At 36.9% G+C, this 23,103-nt stretch overlaps 1 protein-coding gene across 4 annotated transcripts in view; it reads left to right on the top strand.

The window, feature by feature from the left end:
- Positions 1 to 23,103, top strand: part of LOC130239452 (KH domain-containing RNA-binding protein QKI) — a 201,764-nt gene that overhangs the window by 107,846 nt on the left and 70,815 nt on the right. For all 4 annotated transcript variants that reach the window (XM_056470659.1, XM_056470658.1, XM_056470657.1 and 1 more), the window contains exon 3: positions 2,036 to 2,152. In XM_056470659.1, coding sequence (XP_056326634.1) covers positions 2,036 to 2,152 — 117 coding nt within the window. The remainder of the gene's footprint in view (positions 1 to 2,035; positions 2,153 to 23,103) is intronic.

The raw sequence follows: 23,103 nt of genomic DNA, 5'->3' as shown, positions 1-23,103 counted from the left end.
ACAATGCATAGAAATGTCAATAACCTGAGACAACAGATGCGATTTCAGTTCGATTTTGAATGTGGACGGGATCAAATTTCAGTGAGTTGCTGATGGAAGGATTTCAAGAATCCAGAGGCCGAGACACTGAACGATTGACCACCCAATGAATAATGATTAAGAACAGCTAATAAACTGTCTCCGGAGGGTCTGAGAGCAAAAGGCAGCAGAATGAGGATGAATCAGATGAGCTAAATAATGTGGCGCGAGACCATTAAAGGCTTAAAAATGCTAATTAGAAATTGTGTTCAGCGCTGTATAAGCCAGTCTCAGACTAATATGCGTGGACTAATTTGTGCCATTGTTAGGAATTACATTATTTTACTTTATAATACTATGTGTTATGTCTCCTGCGTAAAGAATAATTCATCATAATCTGTTTTACCTTTATACTATCCATGTGTTTTCTGCACATGACTACTGTTTCAAATTATGCTTAAATTGTTGTTTAAGTGAGATGTACATTTTGCTTTGTGCTTTGTTTTCATATGTAATTAAGGAAAATAACATTATTATTGGTCATTTTATAGTGACATTAGTATCACAAGCATATCTGTGGCCAAAACTGTGGTTTTGTTCCACCATATTATCTTCTTGTTGTGTTCCCTATATTATAAGTCAGGGAAAATGTACCTCCAGGAGGCTGTTATTGCTGAATAAAATGTGACAGGCTTACAGACCTGAACACTGTTGTACTATAAGACTAAAGGACATTGTTCTGTGAAAACAATTATCCTGGATGTACTTTATACCACTTATTACTTATTACTTGCCACAAAGCATGAACATATACACAAAACATTGTTCTGAGCCATAATAGTTACAAAGCTGACAGAAACGGAATCAGCTGATGGAGTATACACTAACCTGTGTATTATTCAGACACAAGATGGCACCAAACAGTCAAAAACTCAAAGCTGACAGAAACTAAATCAGCTGATGGAGTATACACTAACCTGCGCATTATTCAGACACAAGATGGCACCAAACAGTCAAAAACACAAAGCTGACACAAACGAAAACAGCTGATGGAGTATACACTAACCTGCCCATTATTTAGACACAAGATGTCGCCAAACAGGCAAAAACACAAAGCTGGCAGAAACTAAAACAGTTGATGGAGTATACACTAACCTGTGTATTATTCAGTCACAACATGGCGCCAAAAAATCAACTGCTGACAAAAACGAAACTGGCTGAATAAAGCATACTTAACTACGTATTCATTAACGGTCAAGGTGATTCGAAGTTTCCAGATGAGCCCGTGTTATTTAGAGGTTGTTAACTGGGAATAACATACATTGGAATGTTGCGATTGACCAATCAGAAGCAAGTATTGCAGCCAGATATTATTATTTTTGATTATATACTGTAAAAATATCTCTGTCATTAACGATCAAGTCTCATTGCGCTACACTCTTCAGTTAATTGCACTCAACCTGCTATATTGTGCATTAATTGTCTATAGTATCATTTATTATAATTGTATTTTTGTATTTTCACTCTTAATTTGACTCAAATTATTTGCATTTATTGTTTATATACATCCTTCTTGTAGTGTTTTTGTTGCTTGCATGCACCCAGGGTCTGAGAGTAACGTAATTTCAATTCTCTGTACAATAAAGATTACAATAAAGCTGCCTTGGGCTTTGATATTAAATATATGTCTGTACTATTTCTTCAGAAAGACTTGTCTCTTGAATTTTTAAAGTTATTCAATGTATGCTTGAAGTCATTTGGTCATTCTAACGTAACATTTGATGGACGAACATCTATAGTACCCAGTTATTTTTAAAGCATTTCACTGATTGTTTACAGTTCAATGAAAGTTACTCCCATGATTCACGCAAAGATGAACAATTGAAATAAGATTTTAAAAGGTTTTGTTGTGTTGTTGATGCATGCAGTCGCTGTCAGATGCCAGTGTTCATGTTTAACGGCTCGATGGGGACGCAGATGCTATAAGTGACTGTGTGTTTGTGTGTGTGTGTTGCAGTTTAATTTCGTGGGCCGGATACTAGGACCCCGGGGACTCACAGCCAAACAGCTGGAGGCAGAGACTGGATGCAAGATCATGGTGAGAGGGAAAGGCTCCATGAGGGACAAGAAGAAGGTAAGATCTACAAACACACAGAGACTTGTTACTATATCACTGTGGGGACTCTTATAGACAAAATGATGGTTCTATTATGCAAACCGTATATCCTATCCCCTTAAATTCACAGTAGACAATGTGCACTTTTACATTTTCTGAACACTTCATTCTGTGTGATGTATAGGCATGTTTACCTCAGTTTTGGTCCTCACAGTTCAACAAGTCCCCATTAGTCAGTGTTGGGGATGAGTGATGCCAATTATTTTATTTTTGATCCGATATAAAGTATTTCAACAAAAGTATTGTCGTTATCGATAAAATTACTTAAATTATATATTTTTTATTATATATTTTTTGGTAATTTTATAATGATTTCTTAAATCACCTTCAGTATTACTATTAAGTAAAATACAATAGACATAATGGGCTCTATTTTAATGATCTAGGCGCAAAGTCTAAAGCATTAAGGGCATGTCCAAATCTGCTTTTGCTATTTTAAGGATGGAAAAATATGCTCTGCACTGCGGTGCATGGTATAACAGGGTTGTGCTGGGTCCAGCATAACAGGGTCCAGAGCAGAATGAACCACCAACTATTTCAGAATGTTTTACACAGCAGATGCCCTTCCAACTGCAACCCAGTACTGGAAAACACCCATACACTCTCTCACACACACACACTGCCAATTTAGTTTATTCCATTCAACTATAGCGCATGTGTTTTGGAATTTTGGTGGAGGAAACCCACACCAACAAAGGGAGAACATGCAAAGTCCACACAGAAATGCCAACTGACCCAGCCGGGACTTGAACCAGCAATCTTCTTGCTGTGAGACGACACTGTGTCGCCCCAGAGGCCAATCAAAAGATTGATACTTCTATTTAAGGATCGATCCTTTTAATATCGAAAATATTTATACTTTAGGATCGATCTGCCCACACTTAGTCTGTGTGCATTTAGGTTTAAGTCCCCACCAGGATATTAAAACTAGCTTACACACACATATATTCACCCACACGTGTTATATTGTATGTTATATCTCTAACGTATCGCTGTAGTATCTCATACATCTTTAAAATGTATCTCTAATACATTTTTTGCTAAAGTTCTGGTCAAAAGTACAGGCTCTGACCATAAACGTCTTGTGATTTATTTACCTCATGCTAATCATGATACCGTGTTACTAGGCTGTTTGAATTTCTTTCAATAGCATACTCTTACATCAGCAATGGTCTGGCTAACATCTTAACATAACATTTGTCTTTCTAAAAGTCACGCCATTAAACGAATGTTAATGTTGAACCCTGCAGATGAACATAAAGGATTCATGAACAATCGTACCAAACTCGAGCCAGATGGAGGAATCTGATTGGCTTATTTTGTGCAGGATCTTCGCACAGCCATATGCGTAAACATATTGCTCATCTTTTAATACTCATTCAGGATTCACTCAGTCAGCAACTGCGTCTCGAAAGCTGTCCAGACGGCAGTCGATATGTGGAGTTTACATGCGTGCACTTCATTCGAGAGTAAACTAGTGCGCTCTGGTCCACTCCGTCCAGCTGAGAGAGGCTTTGCGGGGGGGTATCAGGCCCTCCTGTCGCTCCTGACAGGTGTTCAAACATTGTACTTGGCCTCAGATGAGCACAAGGGCTCTTCTCCCAGTCAATGTACGCCATGCTGGGCCAGCGACGCCGGGACGGTGGGGGTCATGGGACGGTCTGGAAACACGGGGTCACATTCACTGTCCATCAGCAACACTTGAGCAAACACACATGTTCACTCGAACGCAAACAGGCAGTTTATTATCCTTGGGATTATTGGCATTTTTGGGAGCAAAACACAGTACGCCTACACTTTCAGGGGTGGAATGAGTAAAAATATTGTGGAACAGATACTGAAAATCCTTATGAATGTATAACAAATGTGTTATAAATGGGAAAAACAATGTACCATTATTTCTTTAATTCAATTTATCTTTATTCCTATAGCGCTTTTACAATGTAGACTGTGTCAAAGCAGCTTAACATAGAAGTTCTAGTAAACTGAAACTGTGTCAGTCCAGTTTTCAGAGTTGAAGTTCAGTTTAGCTCAGTTCAGTGTGTTAATTTTTACTGCTGAAAGTCCAAACACTGAAGAGCGAATCCATCGATGCACTCAATCAAGCCAGTGGCGACAGTGGTGACTAACAAACTTCACCAATTGATGAAAGTGAAGGAAAAAACCTTGAGACAAACCAGGCTCAGTTGGGCACGACCATTTCTCCTCTAGCCAAACATCCTGTGCAGAGCTGCAGTGTAGGCGCCAGAGGCTGTACAATTAAAAATGTTCAGGTCTAAATTGTACCTACACTTTCAAAAATAAAGGTACAAAACCTGTCTCTGGGGTGATACCTTTTTTAAAATGTACACTTTTGTACCTTGCATGTGCAGAATAGTGCCTTGATAGTGCAATTTAGTACCTTTAGGGCAGGCATGTCCAAGCTCGGTCCTGGAGGGCCGGTGTCCTGCAAAGTTTAGTTCCAACCCCAATCAGACACACCTGGGCTAGCTAATCAAGCACTTACTAGGCTTTCTAGAAACATCCGTGCAGGTGTGTTGAGGCAAGTTGGAGCTAAAATCTGCAGGACACCGGCCCTCCAGGACCGAGTTTGGACACCCCTGCTTTAGGGACACTTTTGTGTCTTTTTAAAGTGCTATGATATACACATTTGTACATTTTAGGTTTTCATATGTCCCTTTATAGTACAAATATGACCCTGTAAAGTACACAAATGTATCTATTGAAAAGGTACTACCCCAGTGACAGGTTTTGCTAATTTATTTCTGAAAGTATATATCAAGAGTGTACAAAAATATAAATAAATAAATAAAATAAATATATATATATACAGTTGAAGTCAGAATTATTATTATATAAATATATTATTATTAAATAATATTTGACCAGATATTTTTCAAGACACTTCTATACAGCTTAAAGTGACATTTAAAGGCTTAACTAGGTTAATTAGGTTAACTAGGCAGGTTAGGGTAATTAGGCAAGTTATTGTATAATGATGGTTTATTCTGTAGACTATCGAAAAAAAATATAGCTTAAAGGGGCTAATCATTTTGACCTTAAAATGGCTTTTAAAAAATTAAAAACTGCTTTTATTCTAGCTAAAATAAAGCAAATAAGACTTTCTCCAGAAGAAAAAACATTATAGGAAATACTGTGAAAATTTCCTTGCTCTGTTAAACATCAATTGGGAAATATTTAAATGTATTCATATACAATTTTTCATCCTCAATTGATTATGTTGATATATTCCACTTTAAAAACCAGGAAAAGGGCTTACTTTTTGCCTTAAAAGTGATATTACTGAACATACACACAGCAGCCTGATAAAAATGACATTTAAAGGTTTTTGCATCTAAACTCTTCATATATATATATATATATATATATATATATATATATATATATATATATATATATATATAGGCTTACTGCTCAAATCGGATTTTCTCTCAGATTTTTTGCACAGCTGTACACATTGTTGTTTTAAATGGCCGATATCAGATTTCCAGTGTGAACAGATCATGGTCCTAAACTGACCCGCATACGCAAAGTATAGCTACACACAAGTGTAAAATGTCTGATTATGTATACTGCATGATATGACTGAAGCACGACATCAGATTGTTTAATATGATAATTATTGCCTGTTTTAAAGACAGCCACAGTGTAGATGTAAACAGTTGTTTTGCTAATAGGCTTACCGATGTGTATTTTATCAGTGTCTCAATCATACAATAAATGTTTTGCATTAAAAACACTGATAATATGTCATATGACAAGGCCGGTGCAGTTTCTCTGACCATCAGGGAATTCATTAAGGGTTAAGTGCAGCCACAGTGTTACTGTGACGGCTGGCCCATGCCGGGTTCATCAGCCCTTATAATGATATTGTTTGCAGAGTCTGATAAATTTGTATTAATTAATTTTAATTCGTCATAAACAACATAGGCCATATCCAGTCAAAAACAAATGAAAATGAAACTGTTTTGTTAAAGGGCACCTATGGTAAAAAATCTACTTTTCAAGCTGTTTGGACAGACATATGTGCATGTATGGTGTATAGACTGTCATATTGGGGTGATATAAGCACACCCAGTGCTTTTCAATTTAACAACATAAAAAACGGTGGACCATTTGGAGCGGTTTTCAAACCGACCGCAACTTTACGTAGGAGAGCGGTCCCCCCGCCCACCAATATTGATTGACAGGCGCGTCATCATATCCTCAGTTTGTTGATTCACGTCCGCCATTTTCAGCGTGAGTCGAAGCGATATCACTAAAGGAACACCCTAGCTCTATTTTTAGATGCAAGGCTCATTGGGCTCAACACAAGATCAATATTCTCCACATTATCGCTCTAATCGGAATTATTGGTTGTATCTTTAGGTAGGTTTGCAAACATGTGTACTTCTCATTGAGTCTACCTTATACTTCAGCCGTTTTCATTTCTTGTGATCCCAGAAGCTCCCTGTGATCTTAACTAGCATGCGTTTTAGAATTCTAAACATAGGTTTCTATCAGGATACACTCAAGTCGGCGGCTGGGCGCCGCGGACCGCTGCAGAAACCTATGTTTAGAATTCAAAAATGCGTGGCGCGACGATTCGGGACACTTCATGTTTCTGCCGCGCCACAGAGAGTGTCTGGTGTGCCGTGTCACGGCTTCGAGCGGCGCATCCGGTGCCTCAGTCAAAGTTAATTCAGTGTGCGTGGTTATTAGTTTCTGTGTACAAGCTCGGCACTTGAAACTAGCACACAGTTGGCTGTAAAACTGTACAAAGACACAAATGATTTTGTACTCTCTGCTTGGTCTGTGTCAGAGTCGTACATGTATGACTGAATGGTGATCCTCTCACTCCTGCTCGTTCTCGCAGTCTGCCTGTCAGACTCTGTTGCAAACGCAGAGCGGGTGAGCTCATGGCCCCGCCCCCTTGTTACGTTGGCGGGAAGCTGAAACTAATCTACATGTGAAGCAACACACCCATAAATCAGCGAGCTGTGGACACGCCCCCAACATGACACTTTTTAACACATTATAATAAACAAATCTGAATTGTGTTTTAAACTGAACCTAAACTGGCACACTCAGAAGAACCTTAATATTAATATTAAATCATAAAAAAGACGTAAACTATGTGCCCTTTAATGTATTATTATTTAAGTGAAATATTTCATGCAGTTTTTTTCATTTTATATATGGAATTTAATTATGGTGGTATAAATGTTTATTAAATCTAAATGAATGGTGTATTTTTGGTTAAAGGTTAATTAAAGGTTAGTTAAAGATTGGCAGTTGTAGTTCTAAAAAAATGAACAAAATGAATTAATAAAAATATAACAATTAAATAGTAGTTTATTATTTGGAAATGCACTGATGTAAGAGTACATGCAGTCAGTTTGAATTGCAATTGAGTAAACTACTAATGCCCAAATGATTTTACACCCCTGTGCACTTCTAGACACAGATGTGGACGATCACACACACATGTCCATCTCACATATGTATCTGATCTGGGAGAGCATTTGTGTTTCCATTAGCTGGGCAGGACCCATATTTGGACAAGTGCTGGAAGCGGATAGTGATCCGAGCCCATCCCGCGTGAGGATCCAGAGGAAAAATAAAACAAGTGCTCTGTTGTCATGTTGGAGGCTCCGTGCACATCTGGATCGGCTCTGCGTCCTGTCAGAGCGCAGCTGGTCGTCCGCGTATCGGATTCTCAGCTGCATCCGTGTGTTCATGCATCGGATGGGACGAGAAGAGCTGCTGGACGCTCACAAGGTCAATCCAGGCTCTTGTGCAAACATTCACATGTGTGCTTAAAAGGTTCTGCTTCGAGTCTCAAGCTGCTTTTGATAGATAGCGGAAAATCTTGTTCCTCGTGATCTCTTTACCTCCTGCCTTGCATCTGTCACTCACACGCAGGTTTAATTCGCTAAATCTAAACAGAGAGGTGTCAGACATCCTCTGTGGTAACATCATTTAATGCAACAACTAACAGGAAATTAGTAATCAGCAATACTTTTATGAACTACACTCATTTTGACACAAAATTTGACCTAACGTGAGTTCTAATGAAGAGATTCCTTCATTTTCCTGCAGCTTTAGTCTCTGATTTAGCAGAGGCTGCCGCAGCGCAATGAACTACCAACTATTCCAGCATATGTTTTACGCAGCGGATGCTCTTCCAGCTGCAACCCAGTTTTGGGAAACACCCATACACTCTCACCATACATTCACGCACACACTACAGCCAATTTAATTTACCCAATTCACCTATAGTGCATGTGTTTGGACTGTTGGGGAAACCGGAGCACCTGGAGAAAGTCTTATTTGTTTTATTTCAGCTCGAATAAAAGCAGTTTTTAATATTTTGTGAACCATTTTAAGGTCAAAATTATTAGCCTCTTTAAGCAAATTTTTTAAACCATCATTATACAATAACTTGCCTAATTACCCTAACCTGCCTAGTTAACCTAATTACCCTAGTTAAGCCTTTAAATGTCACTTTAAGCTGTATAGAAGTGTCTTGAAGAATATCTAGTCAAATATTATTTACTGTCATCATGGCAAAGATAAAATAAATCAGTTATTAGAGATGAGTTATTAAAACTAATATGTTGAGAAATGTGTTGAAAAAAATCTTCTCTCCGTTAAACAGAAATTGGGGGGAAAGATATACAGGGGGGCTAATAATTCAGGGGGGCTAATAACTCTGACTTCAACTGTAAATCTACAATCAGGGGCGTAGCAACCGTCCCCCTCACTTTTTGGAAACAGGTTATTCTGTCTCCCGACTGGCCCACACGTTTTATTTGACCTAGCGGCCGCAAGTGTTCTCTGATTTGTTACTTGATTTGAGTAAACGATCACTCAGCCAATCACAGCACGAATCTCTTGAACGTCTGCCACGAGCTTCATTCATTCACTTTGCAGTCAAAGACAGGTATGACGCGAAAGGGAGCAACAGCTACAGCTGGGTAAATCACGGTAAATCACTAACGTTACAGAATCCTACTTTTGTTCCGTTTCGAAGTGAGAACAGTAAAGTCCCTGATGCTGGTGTCTTGTCTGGCGCTGAGACAGAGAAAGACAGCGGGGTTAAGTTGGTTTTGTTTTCGGTATTCCTGACACATTCAGTGACAGACGGCATTAACTAAAAAAACTCTTACCCTAAAAAGATCTAAACTGTATTCCCTACAAAAAGACAAAGCTGGTTATGTTTCACAGCTGTCTTTCTTTTTTCGCTCGATATTACGAGCACTGCTTGAGCGGTCGCAATATGCGTTCAGCCAGAGAGAGCTCGCGCTGACCTAAACTCTCAGTAAGGGACCGTCATAAAAGGGCTTCTTTTTTTGGTTTTTTTTCCGAAAACAAGACCAACTTAAATCTGCTGGGAAAGACGTGTTATATTATCACAATTATGCAGCCTTTTTACGGCCTATTGCTTAATTTATGATTTAGATATGTAAATACACACAAGTACTAGTAAAACAAGAACTTTAGCGTTTGTAAAACACACAAGGAAGTCTAACAATCTATTAAAATATAATTTGCGGATGTGTTTTAATCATATCAGATACACAACTAACTGAAAGTAACTGAAAGTAACTATAAAATACTATAAAATACTGAAAGTAACTATAAAGTTGAATCTACTCCTCTCTAAGTTCACCAACCACTTACTTGCATGTATTTGGGGAGTAATTGGTGAATTTACGTGTTGAATCCTGCGTGTTCTGCTTTTATGAATGACGCATCGCCGCAAGTACACATGGCGATGTCCATCTCACATTATATGTGTAGTATCAACTTGCAATTTTGCAATTGAATTGTAGTATTTCAAAATATTTTCACACAGAGTAATGCTTAATTTAAATGTGTGTGGTTCTGTTTATTTATTGTTATAATTAATATTTTGTAATTATTTTAGAATTTTGGTTAAAAGATTATTAAATAAACTTTATTGCTAATAAATCATTAATCACTTTTGGGTGACCATACAGCTGTCCCCCCCACTTTTAAAATGGCTGTTACGCCCCTGTCTACAATGATTATAATCCTGCAGTAATCTGTAAATAATCTAACAGAATCAACCCTAAATACAAATGAACATGTGGGAGTTTATCTCTTTAATAATGCAACGACAGATGAAATAAAATGTGATTGCCCTCTTTAAATTAGATATCAATCCACTGGTAAATCAAAGCGCTGAATATAACAGTGATATTTACATAGCGATAATGTGTTTAGGCTACTATGCACTTTAATACGCGGGTCAGAAATAAAAGAGAGCGGTGCGGGTCTGTTTAGTGATGCTGCGAGCGGATGAAGCTGAAGTGATTGCGACAGCTCTAATAACAGTAATTGCCAACGGCTCCAAAACTGCAGCTGAGGCTCTGACAGGCCCAGTCAGAACAAAGATGACGACAACTACATCAGCGAGTCAACATGCTTTATAATAAGTCTGTGTTGAAGCCCTGAGTGCCCTCGGTTGAGCTACCAGACAACAATTTTTTTTCTTTGAATTGAATGGATTTGAGATTTGTGTCAATCATTGCTGACTGAAAGTGGATATTAAGGGCTTCACATCTTAAAGAGGACATATTATGCAAAAATCACTTTTATAAGGGGTTTAGACACAGTTTTGTGGCAACTGTCTGTGAAAATAACCAGCTTATAATGGTAAAAAATTTATTAATTTAATTATTTATAATCACACTTGATAAAAAGAGTCTGTAGAAACACTTTGATTGTCATTCTCCGTTTGTACGTGTCATCAGAGGGGGAAAGCCCCGCCCCGCTGTTTGTTTGTTTGTTTGTTTGTTTGTTTGTTTGTTTGTTCGTTCGTTCGTTCGTTCGTTCGTTCGTTCGTTCGTTCGTTCGTTCGTTCGTTCGTTCGTTCGTTCGTTCGTTCGTTCGTTCGTTCGTTCGTTCGTTCGTTCGTTCGTTCGTTCGTTCATTTGTTTGTATGTTTATTCGTTTATTGCAATAACAATAAAGAAGTCACAGCATATACAAATAAAACAGAGAATATCTTTACAAATAATAGGTTTTCAATAATAAGTGAATTAAATTTAAGTATTATAACATAAAACATAATATTTCTGACAATTTGCTTAATTTTGTAGATTTTAATTATGAATTAATACAGTATCGCGATACTACTTGGGATCATGATACTTCAGCTGCTATAGTATTGTGTCCTAAATTTATGGTATCGTGACAACCCTACTATGCTGACACAGGCGTTTGTAGCTCCGCCTTCTTTTGAAAAGAACACAATCTCATTTGCATTTAAAGCAACAGTCATCAAAATGGCACAATTAAGAGCTATAAAGCATTATTTGTGGAGTATTTTGATCATGAAACTTCACACACACACTCAAGGGACATAAATAAATGAAAACAACGAGCATTTGGGTTTTCAACCGGTGACCTCAAAAATGTAAAACCCATCTGGAAACCGTGTGTGTTTGTGTACACTTGCGGCTGTCCATGTCGTGTTCAGTCATCTCCACAGTGAGACTGCCATATAGCTGAAGGTGAAAGCAGAACGTTGGCTACGGATACAGTAACTACATGATGCTCACGGCTGTAAAACACTCGCCTTGAGTATTTCAGAGCTCTTTGTTGCCACTTGTCTCTTTCCTTCCCATCAAAGTTGCGCTTACGGTGAAGGTGAGACGGAGAACAACTAGCTAAATGGAATGAAAGCCCATCCAAAATGTGACATTGTGTTTTAGCAGCAGAAACTGCTCACGGTGTTTCTCACGGGATTAAACCATTGCAGAAACAAGTGCGAGTCGATGAAGAACAGCAGCAGTCAGAGAGAAAATCAACATGGATAATGATGCTAATAGACATTAACTGCCTGTGGAATTACTCTGCAAATAGAGCTCTGCTTTACCTGGAGAAAGCTGGTCGATTACAAAAATGCCACCAGATTGTATACAGTAACAAACCCTGCACTGGTGGCTATAGTCGCACTACAATAAAGGCTTTTCTTAGAGTTTTTGGGCTCTATTTTAATGATCTAAGCGCACTATAAATCTAAAGCGCATGGCGCAAAAGCATTAAGGGTGTGTCTGAATCTACTGTTGCTATTTTAAGGAAGGAAAAATGTGCTCTGTGCCCCCGGTGCATGGTCTAACAGGGTTGTGCTTATTCTCTTAAAGAGTTCTGGGTGTGTTTTGAGCATAACGTTCATTAGACCAATCATAGTCTCATCTGTCATTCCCTTTAAGAATCTGTTGCGTCATGCTGCGGTGCATTTGCTATTTACACAGCGGAGTTTGTATGAATGGAAACTGAACTCTTCACTAGTGAGAAAACAGTTAAACAGATCATCTGCAGCGCGAGGATAAAGAACAAGTCCCCTCCATTCAGCCTCTTTACTTTACTTTTACTCCTTTACTTTTGTGGTAAAGGAAGCGGTGGAAACTCACTCCACTGAAGACATCCATCAGCCCACATATTTAATTTTGTTTGTTAAGCACAAAGATTTGTTTAAAAACTATTTCTAAAATCAGTTCTAATCTCCAGCAAAGGAATAAATGAACAATAATAATGAAGTGTGAAGAGTTATATCCAAACACACGTTCTGTTCTTCTGCCCCATATGGTGATGCAGACGTCTCCAAAACCCAACAGGTGGACAAATCTAAGCGTGTTTTTATTAAAACAAATATAAATATGCATATAATAAATAATACTCACTATAATAATAACATTATACAAATGCAGATGGTCAGGAATAAACTGAAAAAGCCCCCCGAGGTGATGAAGGCATGGAGGCGGTGGTTTTTATATTAATGTAGAAAATAATAATGTTTGTAATATTTTAATCCTTTAATTGTTTTCATCTGTGAAGATATTTGTGTATTGCTGAACATCCTCTGTGTATTAAGCAATGTGTAAGCTTTTAGACTTGCATAGGTGCATAACTAATGCATTCTGTGCTGGACTTTAGAGCAGCTTTTAGTTGGTCAAGGGTGTGGTCTATTTCAGTTCCTCAAAATAGCAACGCATCACAATGTGTCTTAACACACCTCCTTTACAAACCAGCACACCAGTGAGTCCACAAAGTGGTGCAAATGGATTTGCTATTTAAACAACGCGGCACAAAACGTGACAATTACTGTTGTGCTCATCTGAAAATAGCAACAAATTAAACCATACACACTCTGTGCCTTATTGCACCGGGTGTATGATAGGGCCCTCAATCTTGTTTCCAAATATCTAAAAACTCTTAAATCAAGAGGCATTTTCACCACACAGTTATGTTTTCATAAATAATAAGTCAAAAATAAGGCTAGTTTTTAAAGTCTGGGTGAATCAGGAAGCTGCAAACTTTTTTTTTTTGTATTAGGATACAGTTCGTAATAGAAACGGAATATTAAATGAGGAAACAGTGGGTGTGGCTTGTTTTTTTCTACTGCAAGCTGATTGGATAGAGTAAAGTATAGGCATTTCATTCAGAAAGATTGAGAAAAGGGTTTTGGGAGAGTTATTACAACAGGCTTCTCCTCCTCACTATTTGATTGTTGTCAAAACTGACAGTTGGAGGGGCGTGGTTAAGTATGTTAGCCACGCCCAATACCTCAGACAGACGTAATCTGAGAATTTAACTGAAAGCAAATAGGAAGTGCATTCAAACTTAATTGTTTTATGTTCAATCCTTTGTAAAAACTAATAAGTTAACTTAATTCCTTCATGCTGTCGCAAACCAAATCGATTAAGTTAACTTAATCATTTTTTTACTAATGTAAGTGGAGTAAACAAAAAACAATTAAGTTAGAAATGTAACAAAAACGTACGATTGTGTTGTTTCATTCATTAATTATCCTTTGGCTTAGTTTCTATTTCAGAGGTCGCCGAAGTGAAATGAACCGCCAACTATTCCATCATATGTTTTACGCAGCGGATGCCCTTCCAGCTGCAACCCAGTACTGGAAATACCCTATACACTATCACATTCACACACAGCCAATTTAGTTTATCCAATTCCCCTATAGCACATGTCTTTGGACCGTGGAGGAAACCCACACCAACACGGGAAGTAGATGCAAACTCCTCACAGAAATGCCAACTGGCCCAGCCGGGACTCGAACCAGCGACCTTCTTGGTGTGAGGCGACAGTGCTTACCATTGAGCCACCGCGCCACCCGTGTTGTTTTTACTCATTTTAAATAAATTTGAACAAACAGCAAAGGTCATTTTTTGAAGGTGACCAGCGACTTGTTTTTATTGACGAAATTAACACTGTTGGCCCAGACGTGTAAAAACAAAACTAAGATAAACAAGGCTTGTACGAAATGAGGATGCAGTGTTAACACACGTGAATGCCGATGTGAGAGTTCACTTGTTGTCTGCATGTTTATCTGGCAGGAAATCTGATGAAATACCTCTAACAAAGGATGTGAACCCTTTTTTTTTTGCTTCTGTTGTTTAAAATCCTCTAACAAGACGCTTTGATGTAACCACACTTCTACACATCCAGCAAAATCGTGTGGATTTGAGGGCAAAGCCTTCTGTCATTCTGCTAAATCTATCCAGAGAGAGAGTGAGAGAGGCAGCTGTTTAGTATTCTCTGTAGTGTGTTCTGTGTGCTGAGGTTCTCATAAGATTGGAAATTTAGACTAACAACATAATGAAATCAAAAGAGTCTGTCCTGCTGCAGCTCAACACTGTGAAACATGCTGGTTCGGAATTAACCTCTTAAGGCCCAAGCTGTTTTTTTTACATGCATTTTTTATTTCTTTTTGCTATTTGGGCTTATTGGAACCTTATTAGAGTAAAAATCTAAGTATCATCTTTTGATATGATGTATAAGAGAAAAATGATGTCCATATATGTGGACTCGTGGTCCGAATTTACATAAATGTAACACGTGGATGACAGAGACAACGTTAGGATCCAAGTGCAGGTTATTTCGTTAGTCAGGCAATCAAGGGTCAACACAGGTGCAAACAGATGAATAAAGGCAAATCCAGAATCGTAGTCACTATAACAGGCGAGAGGTCGGAAGGCAGGCAGTGAACATGGACAACAGACAAACTTGGCAAGGGTCAAAACACGGAGAAACAAGACTAAGGAAAACGAGTTGAATTGTCACTTTACAGGTAAACAAAACTCGGCAAGGAAGTGAGTGTGTGTGCTGCTAAAGTAGTGTGTGTAATCAGTCCAGAAGCAGCATCAGCTGTGGGAGTCCAATCAGTGGAGACTTGGAGCAGGTGTGTGTGTGTGGCATGACTGAATTTGTAGTTCATAAGATGTAGTCCATGTGAATGTGAGTGCTTACCAGCGACCTCTGGGGGTTAGATCGCTGGTAATCATGACAATAAAACACTTTCTCCAGAATTTTTTTAATGCATATTTAACATAGATTTTTTATTTTAACTTGCTTTGACTATCAGAGAGTAAAAACATTTTTTTTTTCCCATTTTGGACAGTTAAAAATAATGTTTGGGACATTTCATGTGCTGCAAAACTGTTGTAGGATGACACTGTATGTCTGTAACAAAATATAAAACATTCAAAGTATTTTAAATAGCCACTTAAGAGCTAAAATGTGCGGTCCATGTATGTGGACACTCAAGCCCTAGGAGGTTTTGTTCACTTATTCGGTTTTGCTAATTTAAGTGAATTACACATAAATAAAACTCAAGAATTGTGTTGTTTCAGCTCATTTGAAATAAGTCATTTGAACAAACTGCAAACATCATTTTTTTTGAGTGTATATCTGTCACGAGAGGACGCTGGATAATGGAATTGAGGATCCAGTGCAGTATTAATTCAATAGAGAATGTTCAGGCAGGCAAAAGTCAAACATAGGAGCAATCGGGTACATACTGGTAAAGCAAAAAGAGTAGTCGGGTCACAGGCAAAGAGATCTGTGGCAAACTATGTAAACAACTGAACAAAGCAAGTGTCTAGCAGGGCAAGGGTGTCGTAATGCTCACTAAAACAGATAAACAAGAATCAGCAATGAGATGTCAATGTGAGCAGTTTACATAATCGGTGTAATTAGCAGTAAAGTAACAAATTACAAATACTCAAACTACTGTAATTAAATATTTTTTCTCAGGAATTGGGATTTACTAAGTAAAAATCAACATTTAAATTTAGAGTAAATTTAAAAATGTGTATTTTTACTTTCCCTTGAGTACATTTTTAGTGCTGTATCAGTACTTTTACTCCATTACTTTCCTTCAACCTGCAGTCACTACTTTATTTTTTCTTGTTTATAGGGATTAGAAAACGTCCAACCTAAAATCAACCAAATATCAACGTCCAATGATGTTACAGCTTGACGCTGTGTGGACGTTACCACTGTGACGTCTATCATGTTGGATTTAGGTTGCCATACCTGACAAATAAATGTCAATATGATGTTGATTTAAGATGTTGTTTCGATGTTAAATTTTGGTCACTTTCTAACACAACCTAAAATCAACATATTATCAACGTCGTAGTTACTGGACATCAAAATAACATCGTCCTTAGGCACTGACTTCACATTGAGTTTTGGTCACCTGACGTCACAACCTAAATCTAACCTAATATTAACATCTTATGACGTTGTGTGCCTGCTGAGCAATAACTAAATGCACTACAGAATGTTACGTTTACACACATCCACAAATTACATGTAAACGCATCAGCTTTTAACAGCTTAAAATCACTACTCACTACTCTTGAGTACTTTTGAAAGGGCTACTCATTACTCATACTTTGAGTAATGTTTACAACAGATACTTTTACTTGCTCTACATTTTTGGGCAAGTAATGACACTTTTACTTAAGTATGATTTTTCAGTACTTTTTCCACCACTGGTAATTAGTCCTTGAACAGCTCCCAGCTGTGTCTCTGTAATCAAAGGAGAACTGAACAGGTGTGTTTGTGTGGTGTATGACAGGATTTGTAGTCCCTATGGTGACAGAATTGTAGTCCGTGTGATAGTGAATGTTCACCAGAGATCTATAAGGTTAGATCACTGGTGATCTAACATTATCAGTGCTTCTAGTCTTCATTGCAAACATGCAGTCATGCAGCGTTAACACTGCAAAGTATGCTTTTTGGCTTGTTTCTAGTACAAATATCTAAAAATCCTTAAACCAAGAAGCATTTTCTAGAAAATCAAAAAATAATGTCTTGTTTTCTGAAATATTAAGTCAAAATCAAGTGAGTTTTTATTAAAACTAGCCAAATAACTTGAAATAATAATTTAATTGAAATAAGAATATTTTGCTTACCCCCTAGGCAGATTATTTTACTTGTTTTAATGAAAAACTCACTTCATTTTGACTTATAATTTGTTAAAACAAGACTTTTTGTGTGTCTGTGTCTAGAAAATGCTTTTTGATTTAGGCTTTTGTAGATATTTGGACTAGAAACAAGTCAAAAACTCTTAAGTAAGGAAACCATTTGTTGCAGTGTGTTCTCTGACCACGTTTACATGCACATTCATTTGTCTAATATCAAAATCTTTCCATGTCTCGGTTACATTAGCCTTCACTTGATTTTCATAGTCCTATTAAATCAATATTCTGGATTATAGAAATCATAACAGCTTTCATATCCTATTCATTCAATGATTTCCCTTCAACTTAGTCCCTTTATTAATCTGGGGTTGCCACAGCGGAATGAACCACCAATTTATCCAGCAAATGTTTTACACAGCAGATGCCCTCCCAGCTGCAACCCAGTGAACATCCATACACACTCATTCACACACATACACTACAGCCAATTTAGTTTCCTCAATTCACCTATAGCGCATGTCTTTGGACTGTGGGAGAAACCAGAGCACTCAGAGGAAACCCACACCAATACGGGGAGAGGATGCAAACTCCACACAGAAATGCTAACTGACCCAGCTGGGACTCGAACCAGCGACCTTCTTGCCGAGAGGCGACAGTGCTAACCACTGAGCCACCGTGTCACTTTTTCATATCCTATTATACTCTAATTTCCTTGTCATCTGAACTAATTCTGGATGCTCAAGATATGAATGTGTTGTTGTTGTTTGTTTGCTGCTTTTAGCAAACACTAAAGTTAATTGAGTTCGCCAAAGATAATGAGGGAGAACAAAGAAAAACTGATTTCCCTGTTCTTTATTAAGACAAACATGTTAAATATTAAACATTGCTCCTTCCAGCTTTGTATCAGTGCATAGCAGTGAATGGGGAATCAGTAGTTTGTTGCAGTGAATGGTGCTCGAGAAGCTCAGAAAAAGGACATTCATCCATCCATCCATCATAAAACTAATTCAAACAGTGGATTAATGAACACCTTCTGATGCAAGCCATGAATTTTTGTTGGAAAATATACGTGCAGACTATTTTATAGGAAAGAAATGTAAACGTTTAGCAATTATAGTCACTGAATTTCTGAAATATGATGTAATCTTGCAACTTAAATTGGAGCATACCAGATAGACAACACACAAATGTACCATTTTAAGAAGTATACTAATACAAATCTACTGTATAAGTCATTCGTTAACTTACTGAACTCATCTGGATTACTTTTAGGATGGATGGATTAACTGTTTTAGAGCTTCAACAACTCGGGCACCATTGACTGTCATTACTAATACAAATCTACTGTACAAGTCATTCGTTAACTCACTCGAATTCACCGGGATTACTTTTAGGATGCATAAATTAACTGTTTTAGAGCTTTAAAATAACTCGGGCACCATTCATTGCCCTTACTAATAAAAATCTACAGTATCAATCATTCGTTAACTTACTGAACTCCTCTGGATTATTTTTGGGATGGACGAATTCACTTTTTTTTAGAGCTCCAAAAACTCGGGCACCATTCACTACCATTACTAATACAAATCTACTGTATAAGTCATTCATTAACTCATTCAAATTCATCTACATTACTTTTATGATGGACAGATTCACTTTTCAAAAAAATTGGGCACCATTCACTGCTTTTATTAATACAAATCTACAGTATAAGTCATTCGTTAACCTACTGAACTCATCTGGATTACTTTTAGGATGGACGGATTAACTGTTTTAGAGCTTCAAAAAAATTCTGGCACCATTCACTGGCATTACTAATACAAATCTACTGTATAAGTCATTCGTTAACTTACTGAATTCATCTGAATTACTTTTTACGATGCACGGATAACCTGTTTTAGAGCTTCAAAAACTTGGGCACCATTGACTGCCATTACTAATACAAATCTACTGTATAAGTCATTCGTTAACTTATTGAATCTGGATCACTTTTAGGATAGTGGATTAACTGTTTTAGAGCTTTAAAACTCAGGCACCATTCACTGGCATTACTGATAATGTACTGTAAAAAGTTATTTGTTAAGCTGCTGAATTCGTCTGGATTACGTTTAGGATGGATGGATTAACTGTTTTAGAGCTTCAAAAGCTCGGGCACCATTCACTACCATTACTAATTCAAATATACTGTATAAGTCATTCATTAACTCATTCAAATTCATCTACATTACTTTTATGATGGACAGATTCAATTTTGTAGAGCTTCAAAAAAACTCGGGCACCATTCACTACCATTACTAATACAAATCTACAGTATAATTCATCTGGATTACTTTTAGGATGGATGAATTAACTGTTTTAGAGCTTTAAAATAACACTGGCACCATTCATTGCCCTTACTAATAAAAATCTACAGTATAAGTCATTCGTTAACTTACTGAACTCCTCTGGATTATTTTTGTGATAGACGTGTTCACTTTTTTTAGAGCTTCAAAAACTCGGGCACCATTCACCTACATTACTAATTCAAATCTACTGTATAAGTCATTCATTAACTCATTCAAATTCATCTACAGTATAATTCATCTGGATTACTTTTAGGATGGATGGATTTACGGTTTTAGAGCTTTAAAAACTCGGGCACCATTCACTGCCATTACTAATACAAATCTGTAGTATAAGTCATTCGTTAACTTACTGAATTCTTCTAGATTACTTTTAGGATGGATGGATTCACTGTATTAAGAGCTTCAAAATCTCAGGCACCATTCACTGCCATTCCAAAGTTCAGAAGAGCATAGATATTATTCTCCATGATCTAGATTTTGTTTGTCTGAAAGAAGAAAGGCAATAAGATCATTGAATTTAGTTTATTTTTTTGAATGAACCAATAATCTTTTATCTTTAATATGTAATGCTTCAATTTTCTTCACCTGAAAGAAGGACGGCATTTTTGTGACCTAAACCCCTTTCAGTCTTCAACTGTAAACATGGTTTCTGTGGTGAAATATATCTCATTACACTCCCTCTTATTCATCTCTGCATGTTCCTTCGTCCAATCCCAGTTGAGCTGTGATATTAGTTCCCAGAGCCTTCCAGCGAGGGGTCGGTGCTCCTTCACAGCAGCATTATTGCCTCGGTAAGGATTACAAAAGAGCCGGACAATGGATTTATGGACATTGATTGCAGTACTGCACGGGCAGCTCAGAGACGGCGCGCGAGGCGAAAGGGGTGTAAACAAAGGCCCCGCAGTCAGACATATTTTCAGAGTTAGACACTGAAGGAGCGTCACCCTGACTACCTGCATGTCAGCACAGAACCAACAGTCCAGGTCCAATGCAAGACAATCTATCTGGACGGAGGGAAAAACAAGGGTCTTACGGTCGGTGCACACCAAGCCAATGCCAAACAACTACCTTTATCACATTGGTTGTCACTCACCACGGAGGTATTCACTAATATGTGAATGTAAATATGTCTGATAATCTAATAATCCATATCGTAGTGTAGTAACATTTCAGCTGGCCTTGAGAATTGGGTTCATCTTTGGGACCCTGAGTGATCCTATTGTTTCACTGGAGTTGTAATACTGTAGGTATTGTAGTGCCTGATTCTAAATTACAGTATTCATTGTAATTGTACAGTATGCACAGTGATTAGATGATTTTAACCTTGATTTTACACCTCTTTTACCCCTTTTGTGGAAGCGTGCTTCAAACCCAAGTGCATCACAAGAACAAATTAAGCTACAGAGCAAACTGACCACAACACAAAAGTTGACCTAATGGAGATAAATAAGTGATACAAACGTATTCATTACTAATCACACATGTTTTTCTGTAGTAATGACGAAGCACAATGGCTCACAGTCGGCTTGGTCTGTCCTGGCCTTAGATAATCAAACAGACTGACACATACACATATATAGTTGTAAAAGAGTGGGAGCAGAAATGGAGAAGCATCTTCTTTGAAGAAACAAATTGGTACGTATATTTATATAGTTTACAGTCTGATGTTTAAGAAAATATAAGCCGTCACGGTAACACTTTATAATAACTACACACTATAAATCATTTATTAAGCATTAGTAAATAGTGAATTCATTATCTGTTAAGCATTAACTCTTCATTAATAAGCGTTAGTAAGCAGTTTATAACTGCAGATACAAATGCTGTATTCTTGACTTACAAACATATTTATAATGTGCTTAATAATTGTATTTTCATACTTAGTTAATGATTTATTTTTCATTACTAAATTAAGTATCGCATTATTTACAAACCAATTGAATTTAAGAGTAGTTGAGGGTTTTTAGGATCATTCAGAATGAGTTAGTAAATGATTAATAAACTTGAAATCAACATTTATATATCTTATTATTCAGGCATTTAGTAATGGTTATTATGTATGTTAATAAATGCTTTATTAACTCAACTTCATCTAGTTCTGTGACCTAATCTAAAGTGAGGACTAGTTATGCTTTATAAATCCCTTATAAATGACAAATAAAGACTCAGTTAAATTATAAACAGGAAAAATGACTTTATTCATTCCTTTTCATTTAAAGATACACAAATAAAACTGAACTTCAAATGAAAAATAAATCTTTGCAACCTTATCTAAAGTAAAATAACTGTAGAGTTTAAACATTGCATCTTATTATATTGTTCAATTATTGTATTGTTGTTGTTGTTTTATCCAGTTTTATGTCGTATATTGACACTCCTGTTATTCAGCAATGTTTAAACTTTACAGTAATTTTATTTTTTAGAAAAGATTGTAAAGATTATTGTTAATTTGATTCTGAGCCTTTAATTGTCATTTATAAGGGATTTATAAAGCATAAATAGTCCTCACTTTAGATTAGGTCACAGAACTGCATGAAGTTGAGTTAATAAAGCATTTATTAACATATTAGTTAATTATTAGTATATGCCTGAATAATAAGATATGTAAATGTTGATTTCAATAGTTTATTAATCATTTACTAACTCATTCTGAATGATCCTAAAAACCCTCAACTACTCTTAAATACAAACGGTTTGTAAATAATGCAATATTTAATTTAGTAATGAAAAATAAATCATTAACTAAGAATGAAAATACAATTATTAAGCACATTATACAGGTGCTTTTAAGGCAAGAATACAGCATTTGTAGCTGCAGTTATAAACTGCTTACTAACATTTATTAATGTAGAGTTAATGCTTAACAGATAATGAATTCACTAGATGCTAATGCTTAGTAAATGATTCATAGTGTGTAGTTATTATAAAGTGTTACCAAAAAAACATACAAGAATTGTGTTGATTCAGCTCATTTTAATAAGTAGTTTGAACAACCAGCAAAAATATTTAAAAATTGAGCGTATGCTTGACAGTCACACCATAGGACAGTAGATTTGTCTCAAAATATATAATAACACAGTTGTTTTTATAACAAGAGGTCGATGGAAGACAAAATATTTGACTAATTACTGCATTTTAAATAATGACAATACTAAATATAATCATTTTATGTCATATGCGTGATAGTGAAAGTCATGTCAACAACCAATCTCTAGTCCCTCCTGGCCCCCTCCGTCCGGTTATTGACAGCGTTTCTGTGGATATGTTGCTGTTCTGTGACAGTCAGCCTCAGAAAATC

The sequence above is a fragment of the Danio aesculapii genome, chromosome 13 (genome assembly GCF_903798145.1).
Source record: "Danio aesculapii chromosome 13, fDanAes4.1, whole genome shotgun sequence".
Lineage (NCBI taxonomy): Eukaryota > Metazoa > Chordata > Actinopteri > Cypriniformes > Danionidae > Danio > Danio aesculapii.
The sequence above is the reverse complement of the archived record's forward strand: the minus strand, read 5'-3'. Positions and strand labels throughout refer to the sequence as shown.